A 13054-nucleotide genomic window follows, 5' to 3' on the forward strand; every position below is an offset into this window, starting at 1 on the left:
GCTATTCTAGATCTGCTGTGCCCACGTTTAACTCAGCAACCTATGTCCTCCTGTAATGAGCAGAGACATGTAATTCCGACAGGAGTGGTCAGCTGACTTGATCTCTCTGTGGAATCACAATCTCTCTGTGGACAGCAGCTTCTTCACCCCAGACGGCCCTGCGGAGTCAGTAGCTTCAGGCCTCACCACTGTCCCAAAGGAGGTTGCAGGCGCTGACAGTTAGCCTCAAACTTCTTCACATACATCGTTTCAGTTCTGCTTTTCTTTTTTTTTTTATTTTATTTTTATTTTATTTTTTTTATTAGTTTATTTTTAATTAGAGAGTCATCGTGAGGGTACAGTTACAGATCCATACATCTTTGTGCTCATGCTTCCCCCATACAAAGTTCAATAACCCATCCCTTCACCAGTGCCCATTCTCCACCACCCGTAAACCCAACATCCCTCCCCCCCTCCCAGACCCATCTCCCCCCACCCGACCCTGCCACTATGGCAGGGTATTCCCTTTTGTTCTCTCTCTCTGATTAGGTGTTGTGGTTTGCAATAGAGGTGTTGAGTGGCCATTGTGTTCAGTCTCTAGTCTGTATTCCGCCCGCCTCACCCTTCCCCCACATGACCTCCAACCACATTTTACTTGGTGGTCCCTTCCCTGAGTTACCCAGAATGAGAGACCAGCCTCCAAGCCATGGAAACAATCTCCTGGTACTTATTTCTACTATTCTTGGGCGTTAGTCTTATAGTCTATTATTCTATATTCCACAGATGAGTGCAATCTTTCTATGTCTGTCTCTCTCTTTCTGACTCATTTCATGCTCAGTTCTGCTTTTCGAAGTGACAAACAGCAGCTTTTAAGAAAAAGGAGCAGGGCTGGAGCTATAGTCCAGTGGGTAGGGCATTTGCCTTGCTCGAGGCCGGCTCGGGTTTGATCCCCAGCATCCCATATGATCCCCCGAGCACCGCCAGGAGTAATCCCTGAGCACTTCCGAGTGTGACCCAAAAAGCAGGAGAAAAAAATAAAAAGGAGCTTCCGAGAAACTGTGAAAAAGTACAAAACCAAACTTTGCTACCACACTCCTCGGAGAGTCTTCAGTTCAGGGTCAGGGAGTAGAGGAAGCTGATCCAGGACGTGAAGCAGCTTTATGTTTCAGAGATCTGCTCTGTTAGCTGATGGCAGATGTCTCCAAAGATGGCTTTTTCTATCTGTGGTAAATGGGTCACACCAAGGCCTCACCTATGCAGTGAGTGAGCTAAGCCATATGCTAGCCCCCAAACAGGGACAAAGCCAGTAGAAAGAATGTATTTTAAACAGGCAAAAACACCTACTTAAACATCTGTAGAGGAGCTGGAGCAACAGCTTTACGGGTAGGGTGTTTGCCTTGCACACAGCCAACCTGGGTTCGATTCCCAGAATCCCATATGGTCCTTCGAGCACTGCCAGGAGTAGTTCATGAGTGCATGAGCCAGGATAACCCCTGTGCATTGCCGGGTGTGACCCTAAAGGAAAAAAAAAGCCTAATCTGTAGACTTAAAGAATATTGTAGTGATCATTGAAGGGATCAGGCAGAAATAATGGTGTATTTTCACTGGTGGAGACAGCAAGGGAACTTTGATTCTAGATAGAGCAAATTTTGTGCCCTAGAGAGGTGTTCGTGCAAACCTCTAAAGTGATAGAATATTGCAACCTAATGATAAAACAATAAAAATTTTATTTTATAATTTTTAGTCATTGCTATCAATGTCATTATGTCTGTGGGCAGAGGAAGCAAGTTCTTGCACAATAGAAAAATATATCTCTAAAATAATGCATGGGACTAGAGCGAGAGTACAGCGGGGAGGGCACTTGCCTTGCATACAGCTGACAGAGTCCCACAGAGACCCCCAAGCACCGCCAGGAATGATTCCTGAGCTCAGAGCCAGGAGTAACCCCTGAGCACTGCCGCATGTGGCCCCAAAACTAAACTTAACTAATGCATAGTGAGTATGCATGCTTGTGCCAGCACTGACTATGGAAATATTAAGAGGTGTCCATCAGAAGCTGAAAGGCTTGGCTGCTGTGAGCCAGAGAGCCATGGAGAAATCTCAAATCCCCGAGGATGCAATCCTGGGAGGGCGTTTGATCGTTCAATTTAACAAACGCATCGTGGCAGTTGCCAAGAATGATTAGGCGTGCAGAAGGCGGCCCTGAACGGCTTATTAGCCGCCACTGCTGCACGCGAGTCGAGAGGCCCGAGTGGGCCCGTCGGGGCTGGCGGGCTCCCGCTCCCGTGATGCGCATCCTGTGTGTCCGGAGAGACCACCCACGCCTGCACAGCCAAGCTGCTGGCGCCCCCCTGCTCGGCCCCTTTCCTTGGCCCAGGCTTCTCCCTGGCTCTCCTCCAGCCGTGAAGGGAGTAACCGGGCTCCTTGGCTGCTCTCCTGGAACCCCCGGGATCTGCGCTTTCCCCTTCATTAAACTCCACCCAGCAAGTGCCCGCGAGAGCCCAGGGAACGTTTCTTACTTTGGTCTTTGGTAGACCCAAGTCGGTTTGCCTTGGGGACGGCGATGCTTATTTAAAGTTTCCCAGACCTTGGACACTGAATTTGTGGCGCACCTCATTACAGACTTGACTCAATTGTCAGCCTAATCTCGAATCTACTTCTGTAGAGTCGGAGAATAGTAGAAGTGGAACTTTCTGGCCGCCGTTTCTGGGGAGATGACTGAGGAGAGGCACATTCTCTTCCAATTATTATTATTATTATTCTTTCTTTACCTAAAATCACTGGCAGTCAAGAAGCTTTTTTTTTTTTTTTTTTTTTTTTTTTTTTGCTTTTTGGGTCACACCCAGCGATGCTCAGGGGTTACTCCTGGCTTTGCACTCAGGAGTTACTCCTGGCGGTGCTTGGGGGACCATATGGGATGCCGGGGATCGAACCCGGGTCGGCCGAGTGCAAGGCAAACGCCCTACCCGCTGTGCTATCGCTCCGGCCCAAGAAGCTTTTGTTTTTAAAAATACTTTTTAAGTCACGGAGCCTTGGTTGGATCGTGTGGGTGGGTCCTAGTACAAGTTTCTATGTTGGAGCCCTGGAGTGTTTATTTTATTAAAAATTTTCTTTTGGTTTTTGGGCAAATAAAAAATAATCCCTTTGGGTCTGGCCCTAAGCGTAAATGAAAGCAATGATCTAAATCTGAGCCTCAGGGCTGGAGAGAGAGCACAGAGATAGCACAGCAGGTGGTACAGTTTGCTTTGCATGAGGCTGACCCAGGTTCGATCCCCGGCATCCCCTAGGGTCCCCTGAGCACTGCCAGGAGTAACCCCTGAGCATTGCTGGTTGTGGCCCCAGAACCAAAATAAATAAATAAACGTGAGCCCCGGCTGCCCCTGAAAAGCCCCCACAGTGCTTGTCATCCTTCAGGCGGGTCTGACAGCTTCCAATAAACGTTTCCTCCAACTTGGTCATTCTTCTGGCTTCTTCCTTGTCAGTCCAGCAGGAAGGAGCCTTTCACTGGCAGAGAGATCCTTGAGGATCTGCTTTCTCGCTGGAGCACTTTCCCTGGTGCTGACTCCACAGCAGGGCTGGGCAGTGCAGGAAGAAAGTAAGAAGCTCAGCGTCCCCTTTCGTGCAGTTATTCCCAGGTGTTTGGCTTGGGAGAGCCCTGTGCTGCTTGCAAACTGCACCTGGCACTCTGCTATCTCTGGGGCCCTCTGGAACCACTGCTTTGTTCTGTTTGTTGTTCTTGAATCACATTCAGTGATGTTCCTGAGTTACTCCTAGCTCTGTGCTCAGAGATCATTCCCGTTGGTGCTCGGGGGATTCTGTGGGACGTCGGGGACCAAATCCAGGTTCGCTATGTGCAAGGCAAACACCCTCCCCACTGTACAGCCCACAACTCTCAGAATTTGCTTTGTAACCAGGTCTGTTGATGGAGGTTGTGTGCAGTCATTAATAGAATGATTGTTTCCTAGACTGTTCACATGGGGTTCATGGGATGATTTGAAAAAATCTCCAGCCCTGGAGCAGGTCCTGGCCCAGCCCATCACTCTTTTTGTTGTTGTTGTTTTGTTTTGTTTGTGTTTTGTTGGGGGCCACACCTGGCGGTTCTCAGGACTTATTCCTGGCTCTGTGATCCCGGTACTCAGGGATCACTCCTGGTGGGGCTCAGGATGAAGGGGATCAGACCTAGGTCTGCCTTGTGCAAGGCAAATGCCCTGCCTGTAATGCTTTTGCTCCAGTCCCATGAGCACACACTCTTATTTGAGGGACATCACATGTGTTCTAAAGTTAAACTGTGGTGATGTTTGCACAACTATGAATGTACCAAAAATGTTTCCTTTCAGCAGGTGAATTTTCATGGTGTAAATTTTTTAAAAAATAATAAAATAACTAAATAAATTACATCTCAGTACATCTGTTAATGCTTTACACGTGCATGCGCGTGTGTGTGTGTGTTTGTGTGTCACTCTAAAATGACTCCAGTTGAGCTGAAAACTTGAAACTTTGTTTCAGGAGATTCTACATAAACATGATTTCTGAGTGCAGAGCCAATAATAAAATCCTGAGTACCATTTTGAAGCTGTGGCCCCAAAACAAAAAAAAAAATCCTGACTCTACATAAACAGTATTATGATGACGCTTTCTGAATTTCCCCCTTTCCTCCAGGTGCCAGAAATCGAACCCAGGGTCTCTTGTATGAGTAGCACATACTCTGCTCTGAGCTGTCACTGTCACTGTCATCCCATTGCTCATAGATTTGCTCAAGCGGGCACCAGTAACATCTCCATTCTGAGACTTGTTTGTTGCTGTTTTTGGCATATCGAATACGCCACCAGTAGCTTGCCAGGCTCTGCCGTGTGGGCGGGATACTCTCGGTAGCTTGACGGGCTCTCCAAGAGGAACGGAGGAATCAAACCCGAGTCAGCCATGTGCAAGGCAAACGCCCTACGACTGTGCTATTGCTCCAGCTGTATCCCAGTTATACGTCAGATTTCAATTAAAGGAGGGACAGAATCCATAGTACAGCAGGTAAGGCATTTGCCTTACACACAGTCAACTGAGGTTCAATTCCTGGAATCCCATATGGTTCCCCAAGCACTGCCAGGAGTAATTCCTGAGTATAAAACCAGGAGTAACCCCTGAGAATCGCTGGATGCGACCCAAAAAGCGTAGGAGGAGGAGGAGGAGGAGGAGGAGGGGGAGGAGGAGGAGGAGGAGGGGGAGGGGGGAGGGGGAGGGGAGGGAAGGGGGAGGGAGAAGGAGAAGGGAAGGAGAAGAAGAAGTTGTTAAAGGAATCGCAGGACTGGAGTCATAATACAGTGGAAGGCGCTTGCCTTGCACGTGGCTGAGTCAGGTTTGATCCCAGCCACTCCATAGGGAACCCTGAGAACCACCAGAAATAATTCCTGAGCACAGAGCTAGGAGTAACCCCTGAGCATTGCAGGTGTGGCCCAAACAAAAAAAACTTAAAATAATTAAACTCAAAGGAGGTGCCCCAGCAATGCAATAGTACAACGGGGAGGGCATTTGCCTGGCATGCGGCTGCCCTGGGTTTAATCCCAATATCCCATAAGGTCCCTTGATCACTGCCAGGAATAATTCCTGAGTGCAGAGCAAGGAGTAACCCCTGAGCACCTCTGGGTGTGACCCATAAAAAAGTCAAAACATACAAATTAAAACATTTTTGAAATAGGAGCTGGAGCGAAAGCACATCAGGGAGGGTGTTTGCCTTGCACTCGACTGGACTGACCCGGGTTCAATTCCCAGCATCCCATATGGTTCCCTGAGCACCACCAGGAGTAATTCCTGAGTGCAGAGCCAGGAGTAACTACCCCGGTGCATCGCCAGGTGTGACTCAAAAAGCAAATATATATATATATATATATATTATATATATATATGTATATGTATATATATTTTTTTAATAAAAACAAAGGAATCAGGTGGGGACATGGTTCCACAATGAGCATTTATTAGCCTTGCACAAGTGAAGTTTGAGTTTACACTGCAAAATAATCACAGGAATGAAAATTGAGACCATAGACATTTTCTACTGAATTTCAGCCTTGTCCTCCTGCTTTTCACTCAGCCAAAGCCCTATCCTGACCACGTTCTAAATTCCATCCATGTGACTGCTTTGTACCACACACTCTCTGTCATCTGTTTTAATTTGGATCCCCCCAGAAGCAGGTGGTGATCCAAGAATGGATCTTCATCTACTCCAGAGAGTTTCAAGGTGTTAATTTGGCTGTGTGTGTGTGTGTGTGTGTGTGTGTGTGTGTGTGTGTGTGTGTAAGGGAAGTTGATCACAAGGGGCACTGGAATCCAGCCATGGGTGAGGGAGAGAAGTGCTACCGGGGAGAAAGCACCTCTCATCTGGCTGGGTGGGGCCAAAGAGACACACGGCCAATCGTGGTTCAATCCCCGTCACCACATGGGGTCCCCCAGCACTGCCAGAGTGATCCCATGAGCACCACCAAACGTCACCCCAAAACCAAAAGAAAAATCCAAGAAAATACATTGGGCCCGAAGCAATAGTCCATAGGGGAGGACATTTGCCTTGCACACCACAGACCTGGGTTCAATCCCCAGCACCCCATAGGGTCCCTCAAGCCCCATCAGGAACCATCACTGTCATTTTGTACAAGGCTGATTCCTGCTTTGAATCTTGAGCTGCGTGGTAGATTATGTCACACTGCACAAGAATAATTTTGCTGGTAATAAAATTATACAATTGTCATTTAATATTAGAAGTGTTGTGAGTATTAAAGACTTGGTGAGTTTTGTGACCTGCATACAGAACTTAATTCTCACTATTATGTAATAACCCATGACAGAACTTGGGGGGGGGGTTGTTTTGTTTTTAATAATTTCTAAATCTTTTCCAAATCTTTTTTTTTTGCTTTTTGGATCACACCTGGGGTTGCACAGGGGTTACTCCTGGCTCTGTACTCAGGGGTTACTCCTGGTGCTCAGGGGACCATATGGGATGCTGAGATTTGAACCCGGGTCAGCCGTGTGCAAGGCAAACGCCCCACCCGCTGTTTTGTTTGTTTTTGGTTTGGGATCACACCCGTGATATTCAGGATGCACCCAGATCGTTGCTCCTTGCTCTGCACTCAGAAATTACTCCTGGCATGTTCAGGGGGCCATATGGGATGCTGGGATCAAACCCGGGTCAGCCATGTGCAAGAGAAGTGCCCTACCCACTGTGCTACTTCCAGCCCCAGATTTTGCTTTGTTACATATCATTTAATGTAAAAATCCTAGTTTCTAAATTCTCTATGATGTTGTGTGACAAATTGCTAAAACATGTGTTTTCTCTTCTGTCTGCCTCGTTCGTGAGAGGCTATCAATTTTCTTAATCTTCTAAAATAAAGTATTGGGCTAGAGAATATTACAACGGGTTGGGCATTTGCCTTGCATTCAGCCAACACAGGTTCGATCCCCAGCATCCCATATTGTTCCTCAAGCACCACCAGAAGTGATTCCTGAGTGCTGAGTCAGGAATAACCCCTGAGCATTACCAGCTATGACCCAAAAAGCCAAAAAACAAATTTTTTGTATGTTTTAATTAAAAAAATTATCCCTGAGCACAGAGCGAGGAGTCAACCCTGAGCACTATGGGATGTGCTGCCCCCACCCCACCCACCACAAAATAACCCATTTAGCTACTTCTGAGCCCAAGTTCTTGGTAAGGAATGACTCGGCTGAGGAGACGGCCCAGCGCCCCTTGGACATCCCTGTTCCTCAGGGTGTAGATGAAGGGTTCAACATGGGGGTGACCACAGTGTACATCACCGAGGCCGTTGCAATCCTCTCCGTCGTGGGGGTCATGACAGATGCTAGGTAGACCCAGAGGCACGTGCCATAGAACAAGGCCACCACGGAGAGGTGTGAGCTGCAGGTGGAGAAGGCCTTGGCCTGGCCCCCCACCGAGGACATGCGTATCAGGGACACGACAATGTGGCCATAGGAGCAGAGGATGCCGGCCAGGGGCACGACGCCCAGCACACTCGCCGACACGTACATGCAGACGATGCTGACCAGCGGGTCCGAGCAGGCCACCTTGAGCAGCTGCGCCACCTCACAGAAGAAATGCGGCAGCCGAGTGGCCGGGCAGAAGGTTAGCCTCGCCATGAGGATGATGTTGGTCAGGGAGATGGCAAAAATGAGGCCCCAGCAGCCCAGCAGCAGCAGCCCACAGAGCCCGGGTTTCATGATGACCATGTAGTGCAGGGGGTGGCAGATGGCCACAAAGCGGTCGTAGGCCATGACGCTCAGCAGCAGAGTGTCCATCCCTGCAAAAATCATGAAGAAGTAGACCTGCGTGAGGCAGCCCGCGTAGGAGATGGCGGGGCTCCGGGCCCAGATGCTCACCAGCATCCTGGGCACAAGGGTGGTAGTTAGGCAGATGTCCACCAGAGACAGGTTGGAGAGGAAGAAGTACATGGGCGTGTGCAGGCGAGAGTCGGAGCCGACAGCCAGGACGATGAGCAGGTTCCCCAAGACCGTGGTCAGGTACATGGACAGGAAGACGCCGAACAGGAGGGGCTGCAGGTCCGGATCCTCAGAGAGTCCCAGGAGGAGGAACTGGGGGACCTTGGACTGGTTTTCTGCTTCCATGGAGCTGGAAGGGCAGGAGGAAGCAGCTGTGTTTGATGGTCCCACTTGCTTTTCTTTTTTGGGGGCCTAGGGTCACACCCAGCGATGCACTGGGATTACTCCTGGCTCATGCACTCAGGAATTACTCCTGGCGGGTGCTCAGGGAACCATGTGGGATGCTGGGAATCGAGCCCGGGTTAACCGCGTGCAAGACATTTGCCCTACCCGCTGTGCTATCACTCTGGTCCTCCCACTTGCTTCTTAATGGGAGGAGGGCACACCCGGTGATGGTGAGGGGTTAGTTCCAGGCTCTGCACTCAGGGATCATTTCTGGCGGTGCTTGGGGATGCCAGGGACCCAACCCAGGGCTGTCGCCCTCCCTGCTGTCCTGGCACTCTGGTCCCTCTCTTGCACTGCATCCTTCATCCTTTATCCATCCCTCTGGTGGCTCACGCACACAGCATCTTGTCCCCAGTGTGAGTGCGGTTGCAGCATTCTTTTTTATTTTTTGATTTAGGAGGGAGAACAGTGGGGTGAGACACATGCCTTGCATGCAGCCATTGGTGGTTTGATTTCCCACTCCACCCCCATCTCAGAGCTGCATATTGTGCCCTGAGCACCACCAGGAGTGACCCCTGAGCACAGACCCAGGAATAATCCCTGAGCACTGCTGGCCTGGCTCTAACCTCTCCCCAAACCAAAACAAAAATTTTCTTTTAAGCAAAAATCTCTATCCGACCTATTAGCTCTAATTTTTTTTATTTTTTTCTTGTCCTTTTTGGGTTCGCCCTAGCTGTGCTCAGGGCTGACTCCTGACTCCGCACTCAGGAATCACTCCCAGCGGGCCTCGGGAACCCTCTACAGGGATGCGGAACAAGCTGACTTTGGCTTCGTGCCATCCCCAGGGGTCTCAGGGAGACCAGCTATAGGGCAGAAGTCAATTCTTTGGCTACCGAATTTGCTTTTTAAAAAAAGGAGTCTACAGATTTGGCCAGCAATACCGGGGTGCCAGAGAAGGTACAGCCAGCACGCCCTCTCCAGATGGAGCCCCAGCGACAGTGAGCTTCTATTAACTCGGCTCCAGTATGCGGGACTGGACATCTCCAAAACGCGGGGTGGGGAGGATGGGAATAGGGCGGTGCCAGCCTAGTTCCCGATTCATCCAGACCGCCAGAAGTCATGCCCTCCACCCGCCCTCGGTGCCATCTTGTCATAACCAGCATTGAAGAATTGGGGCCACTCCGGCAGCACCGCAGGCTAGAGACCGCTCCAGACCCCAGACCAGGCCAGCAACACCTGGGTGCCAGACGGAGAAGGTACAGCCAGCACGCCCTCTCCAGATGGAGCCCCGGCAACACTGAGCTTTATTAACACTGCTCCAGTATGCGGGACTGGGACATCTCCAAATCGCGAGGCCGGCTTACGCAGCCACGCGACCTTTCTTAATATACAAAAACTATGCTCAGGAATGGCTCTGCTACCCCTGAGCGTCCATTATCCCAGAGGCACAAAAACCAATCTCAGAAATGCAGCAGCTGCTGGCAGATATACTCCTGGACTCTGAACTAGGCTACGGCCCTGTGCAGCTCCGGGAGAGGAAGGGTCTCTGTCCCTCAGCCTTTTCCCTCCTGGACAACATGGCGACCACTACCGTTCAGAACCAATTGGACAGAGAGGTAGGAGTTTGGGACGGAATGCATGAGGAACCTTGGGATGTGGGAGGCAGAACCGGCCCTGCCTTCTACCCAAATGAGACCCGGAGCGGTCGCCCATGTACAGCTCCTTCGCTCCTGAACAACCATGATCCCAGCGCCACAGAAACCAATGTGAGAATGCAGTGCCTGCTGGCAGAAATTTTATTTCTTTATTTTCTTTATTTCCGGACTTAATACCAGAATTCCAAATCAGGGCGGCCGCTTTCGCAACCGTGCAACATCATATGATCTTTGTTACCAACAATAGAAAACATACAATCTAATGACGCCATTCCGACAGGTCTGTTTCAGAAAAACTCCAAATAATGATAGTGAGTTTCCTGTCGAAAATTGAACGTAATCAAAGTAAGGAAAGAATAAAGTGAAAATCATCTGCCACACTAGCAGAGGAGAGTGGGAGGGGGGCATGCTGGGGTTATTGGTGGTGGAACATGTGCACTGGTGAAGGGATGGGTGTTTGAACATAGTATGACTGAGACTTGATCATAAAAGCCCTGTAACTGTTCTCACGGTGACTCACTTGAAAAATAAAATAAGTTAATTTAAAAAAAATCACATCAATACGTTTGAAAACTAGTTAAATGAGTTACTGGGATTCTTTTTTAAGATAAACATAAAGCATAATGTATTTTATAGATTTCTAATAAAAATTATGTTTTGAACCTTTAAAAAAAATAAAATAAAATAAAATAAAATAAATTAAAAAAGGAGTCTGCTCTGAGCACCACCTGGTATGGCTCAAAAAGAAAAAAGTAGGGGCTGGAGCGATAGCACAGCGGGTAGGGCGTTTGCCTTGCACGCACCCGACCCGGGTTCGAATCCCAGCACCCCATATGGTCCCCTGAGCACCGCCAGGGGTAATTCCTGAGTGAAGAGCCAGGAGTAACCCCTGTGCATCGCCACGTGTGACCCAAAAACAAACAAACAAAAAAAAAGTAGATATTGAGGTCTGAATCTGTATTCCTTCTTTTGGTTTGTTTTGTTCTTGATTCGGAGGCCACACATGACGGTGCTCAGGGCTGACTCCCGGCTCTGTGCTCCCTATGGGCCCCCCTTAACAGGGTCAAATGCCAGGGCATGGATTTAAAATAGTTTCTAAGGTCCAGAGAGATAACACAGGGATGAAGGAACCTGCTCTTTTGATCCAGTTTGATCCCCAGCACCCCATAGGGTCCTCACCAAACACGGCTAGGAGTGACCCCTGAACACAGAGCCAGGAGTCAGCCCTGAGCACTGCCAGGTGTGGCCCCAAAACCAAAAATTTTTTAAAAAATGAAAGTACCTTCCTGTTGTATTTATTTTTGTTTGGGGGTCACACCCGGCAATGCTCAGGGGTTACTCCTGGCTCTGCACTCAGGAATCACTCCTGGAGGTGCTTAAGGGATCTTATGGGATGCTGGGGATGGAACCCCACATGCAAAGCCAGCACCCTCCCCGCTGTGCTATCTCCCCGGGCCCCAAAAGCAGCTTCTGTAACTCAAACCATCCAACACCAAGGGAAAGTGTTGACTTATTCCATGATGAAAAGAAAAGTGAGTGTGAAGCCTAGACTTCTGTGTGATGGATCTCCAAGCAACGGCAACCTACTCAGGCAGAGAAGTTCACTCTGAAAGAGAAACACTTGAGCTCGGAGAAGGTAGATGGGTAGTTGCTAACCAGGGGAAATAAAGACCTTTCAAGCAGGGTTTCGAGCTCCGGGGAAAGAATGTACCCCTGTCCTGAGAGTGAGCTTCGAAATTAAGTGAGTTGAGGTCAGAGTCATAGTCCAGGCACATCACTGACCCGGGTTCAATCCCCTGGAGTACCGCCAGGTGTAATTCCTGCATGCGGAGCCAGGAGTCAGCCCTGAGCATCGCTGGGTGACCCATAGAGAAAAAGAAAAAAAAAAGGAAATTAAGCAAGTTGAGAAACCAGTGAAAATTGGGGGTCGAACAGGAGTGGGGATCTGGAGACTTTGGGTCAAGAGGGATGTGAAGCCTTTATTCGAACCTCAGACTTTTCCTTACCTGATACATTGCATAGTGTGTTTTGTGGATGCCATTTTGTGCTCACCAGTTAGTGCCCAGGGACTTACCTGAGGTCGGGATGGGGTGGGAGCTCAGGGTGCGCAGGTGCTGGACACAGAGGCTCCCATCCCAAGCATCAGCTCGAGCAAATGAAAGGAATCACGGAGCTCACATATCTGGAGAGGGAAAAAAGAGGAAAAGTGGCAAGGCTAGAGCCATAGTCCAGCAGGGAGGGTGTTTGCCTTGCATGCGGCTGACCTGGGTTTGATCCCTGTGTGGTCTCCCAAGCACCGTAAGGAGTACCAGTAACTGGCACCAGTAATGTTTCCATTGTGAGACTTGTTGTTACTGTTTTTGGCACATCGAATACACCATGGGTAGCTTGCCAGGCTCTGCTGTGCTACTGGAATACTCTCGGTAGCTTGCCGGGCTATCCGAGAGGGACAGAGGAATCGAACCCGAGCTTGCCACATCCAAGGCAAATGCCCTACCTGCTGTGATAGTGCTCCAGTCCAGTTTAATTTTTTTATAAAAGGGAAAGAGAAGAGTTGGACACGGACCTTTGACAAGTAGCAGCGTTTGCGTCTCACCAGAAAAGAGAAATAGGTCTGGGTCCTGGGTTCATGCAGCAGGAGTGGGTGCTCATACCCCAAACTACTCTTGGTCCTGCTTCACCCCAACATCCCCCCCCCGGAGCCCACCCTCACCGCCAGTGATCACTGAAACTCTCAGTTCTCTGTCGTTTGTCCCCACACA

At 49.4% G+C, this 13054-nt stretch overlaps 1 protein-coding gene across 1 annotated transcript; it reads right to left on the reverse strand.

Annotated features, from left to right (window-relative positions):
* Positions 1 to 7722: 7722 nt before the first annotated feature.
* On the reverse strand, positions 7723 to 8598 carry LOC101540072 (olfactory receptor 7D4-like). Its single transcript, XM_004619512.2, has one exon. The coding sequence runs from the start codon at positions 8596 to 8598 to the stop codon at positions 7723 to 7725; it is 876 nt and encodes a 291-aa protein (XP_004619569.2).
* Between the last annotated feature and the right edge of the window lie 4456 nt (positions 8599 to 13054).

This window comes from Sorex araneus, chromosome 2, assembly GCF_027595985.1.
Source record: "Sorex araneus isolate mSorAra2 chromosome 2, mSorAra2.pri, whole genome shotgun sequence".
In the NCBI taxonomy this organism is placed as follows: domain Eukaryota; kingdom Metazoa; phylum Chordata; class Mammalia; order Eulipotyphla; family Soricidae; genus Sorex; species Sorex araneus.

Excerpts from the sequence above, each read along its gene's own strand:
- LOC101540072 (XM_004619512.2), bottom strand. The coding sequence starts at position 8,598 with ATGGAAGCAGAAAACCAGTCCAAGGTCCCCCAGTTCCTCCTCCTGGGA.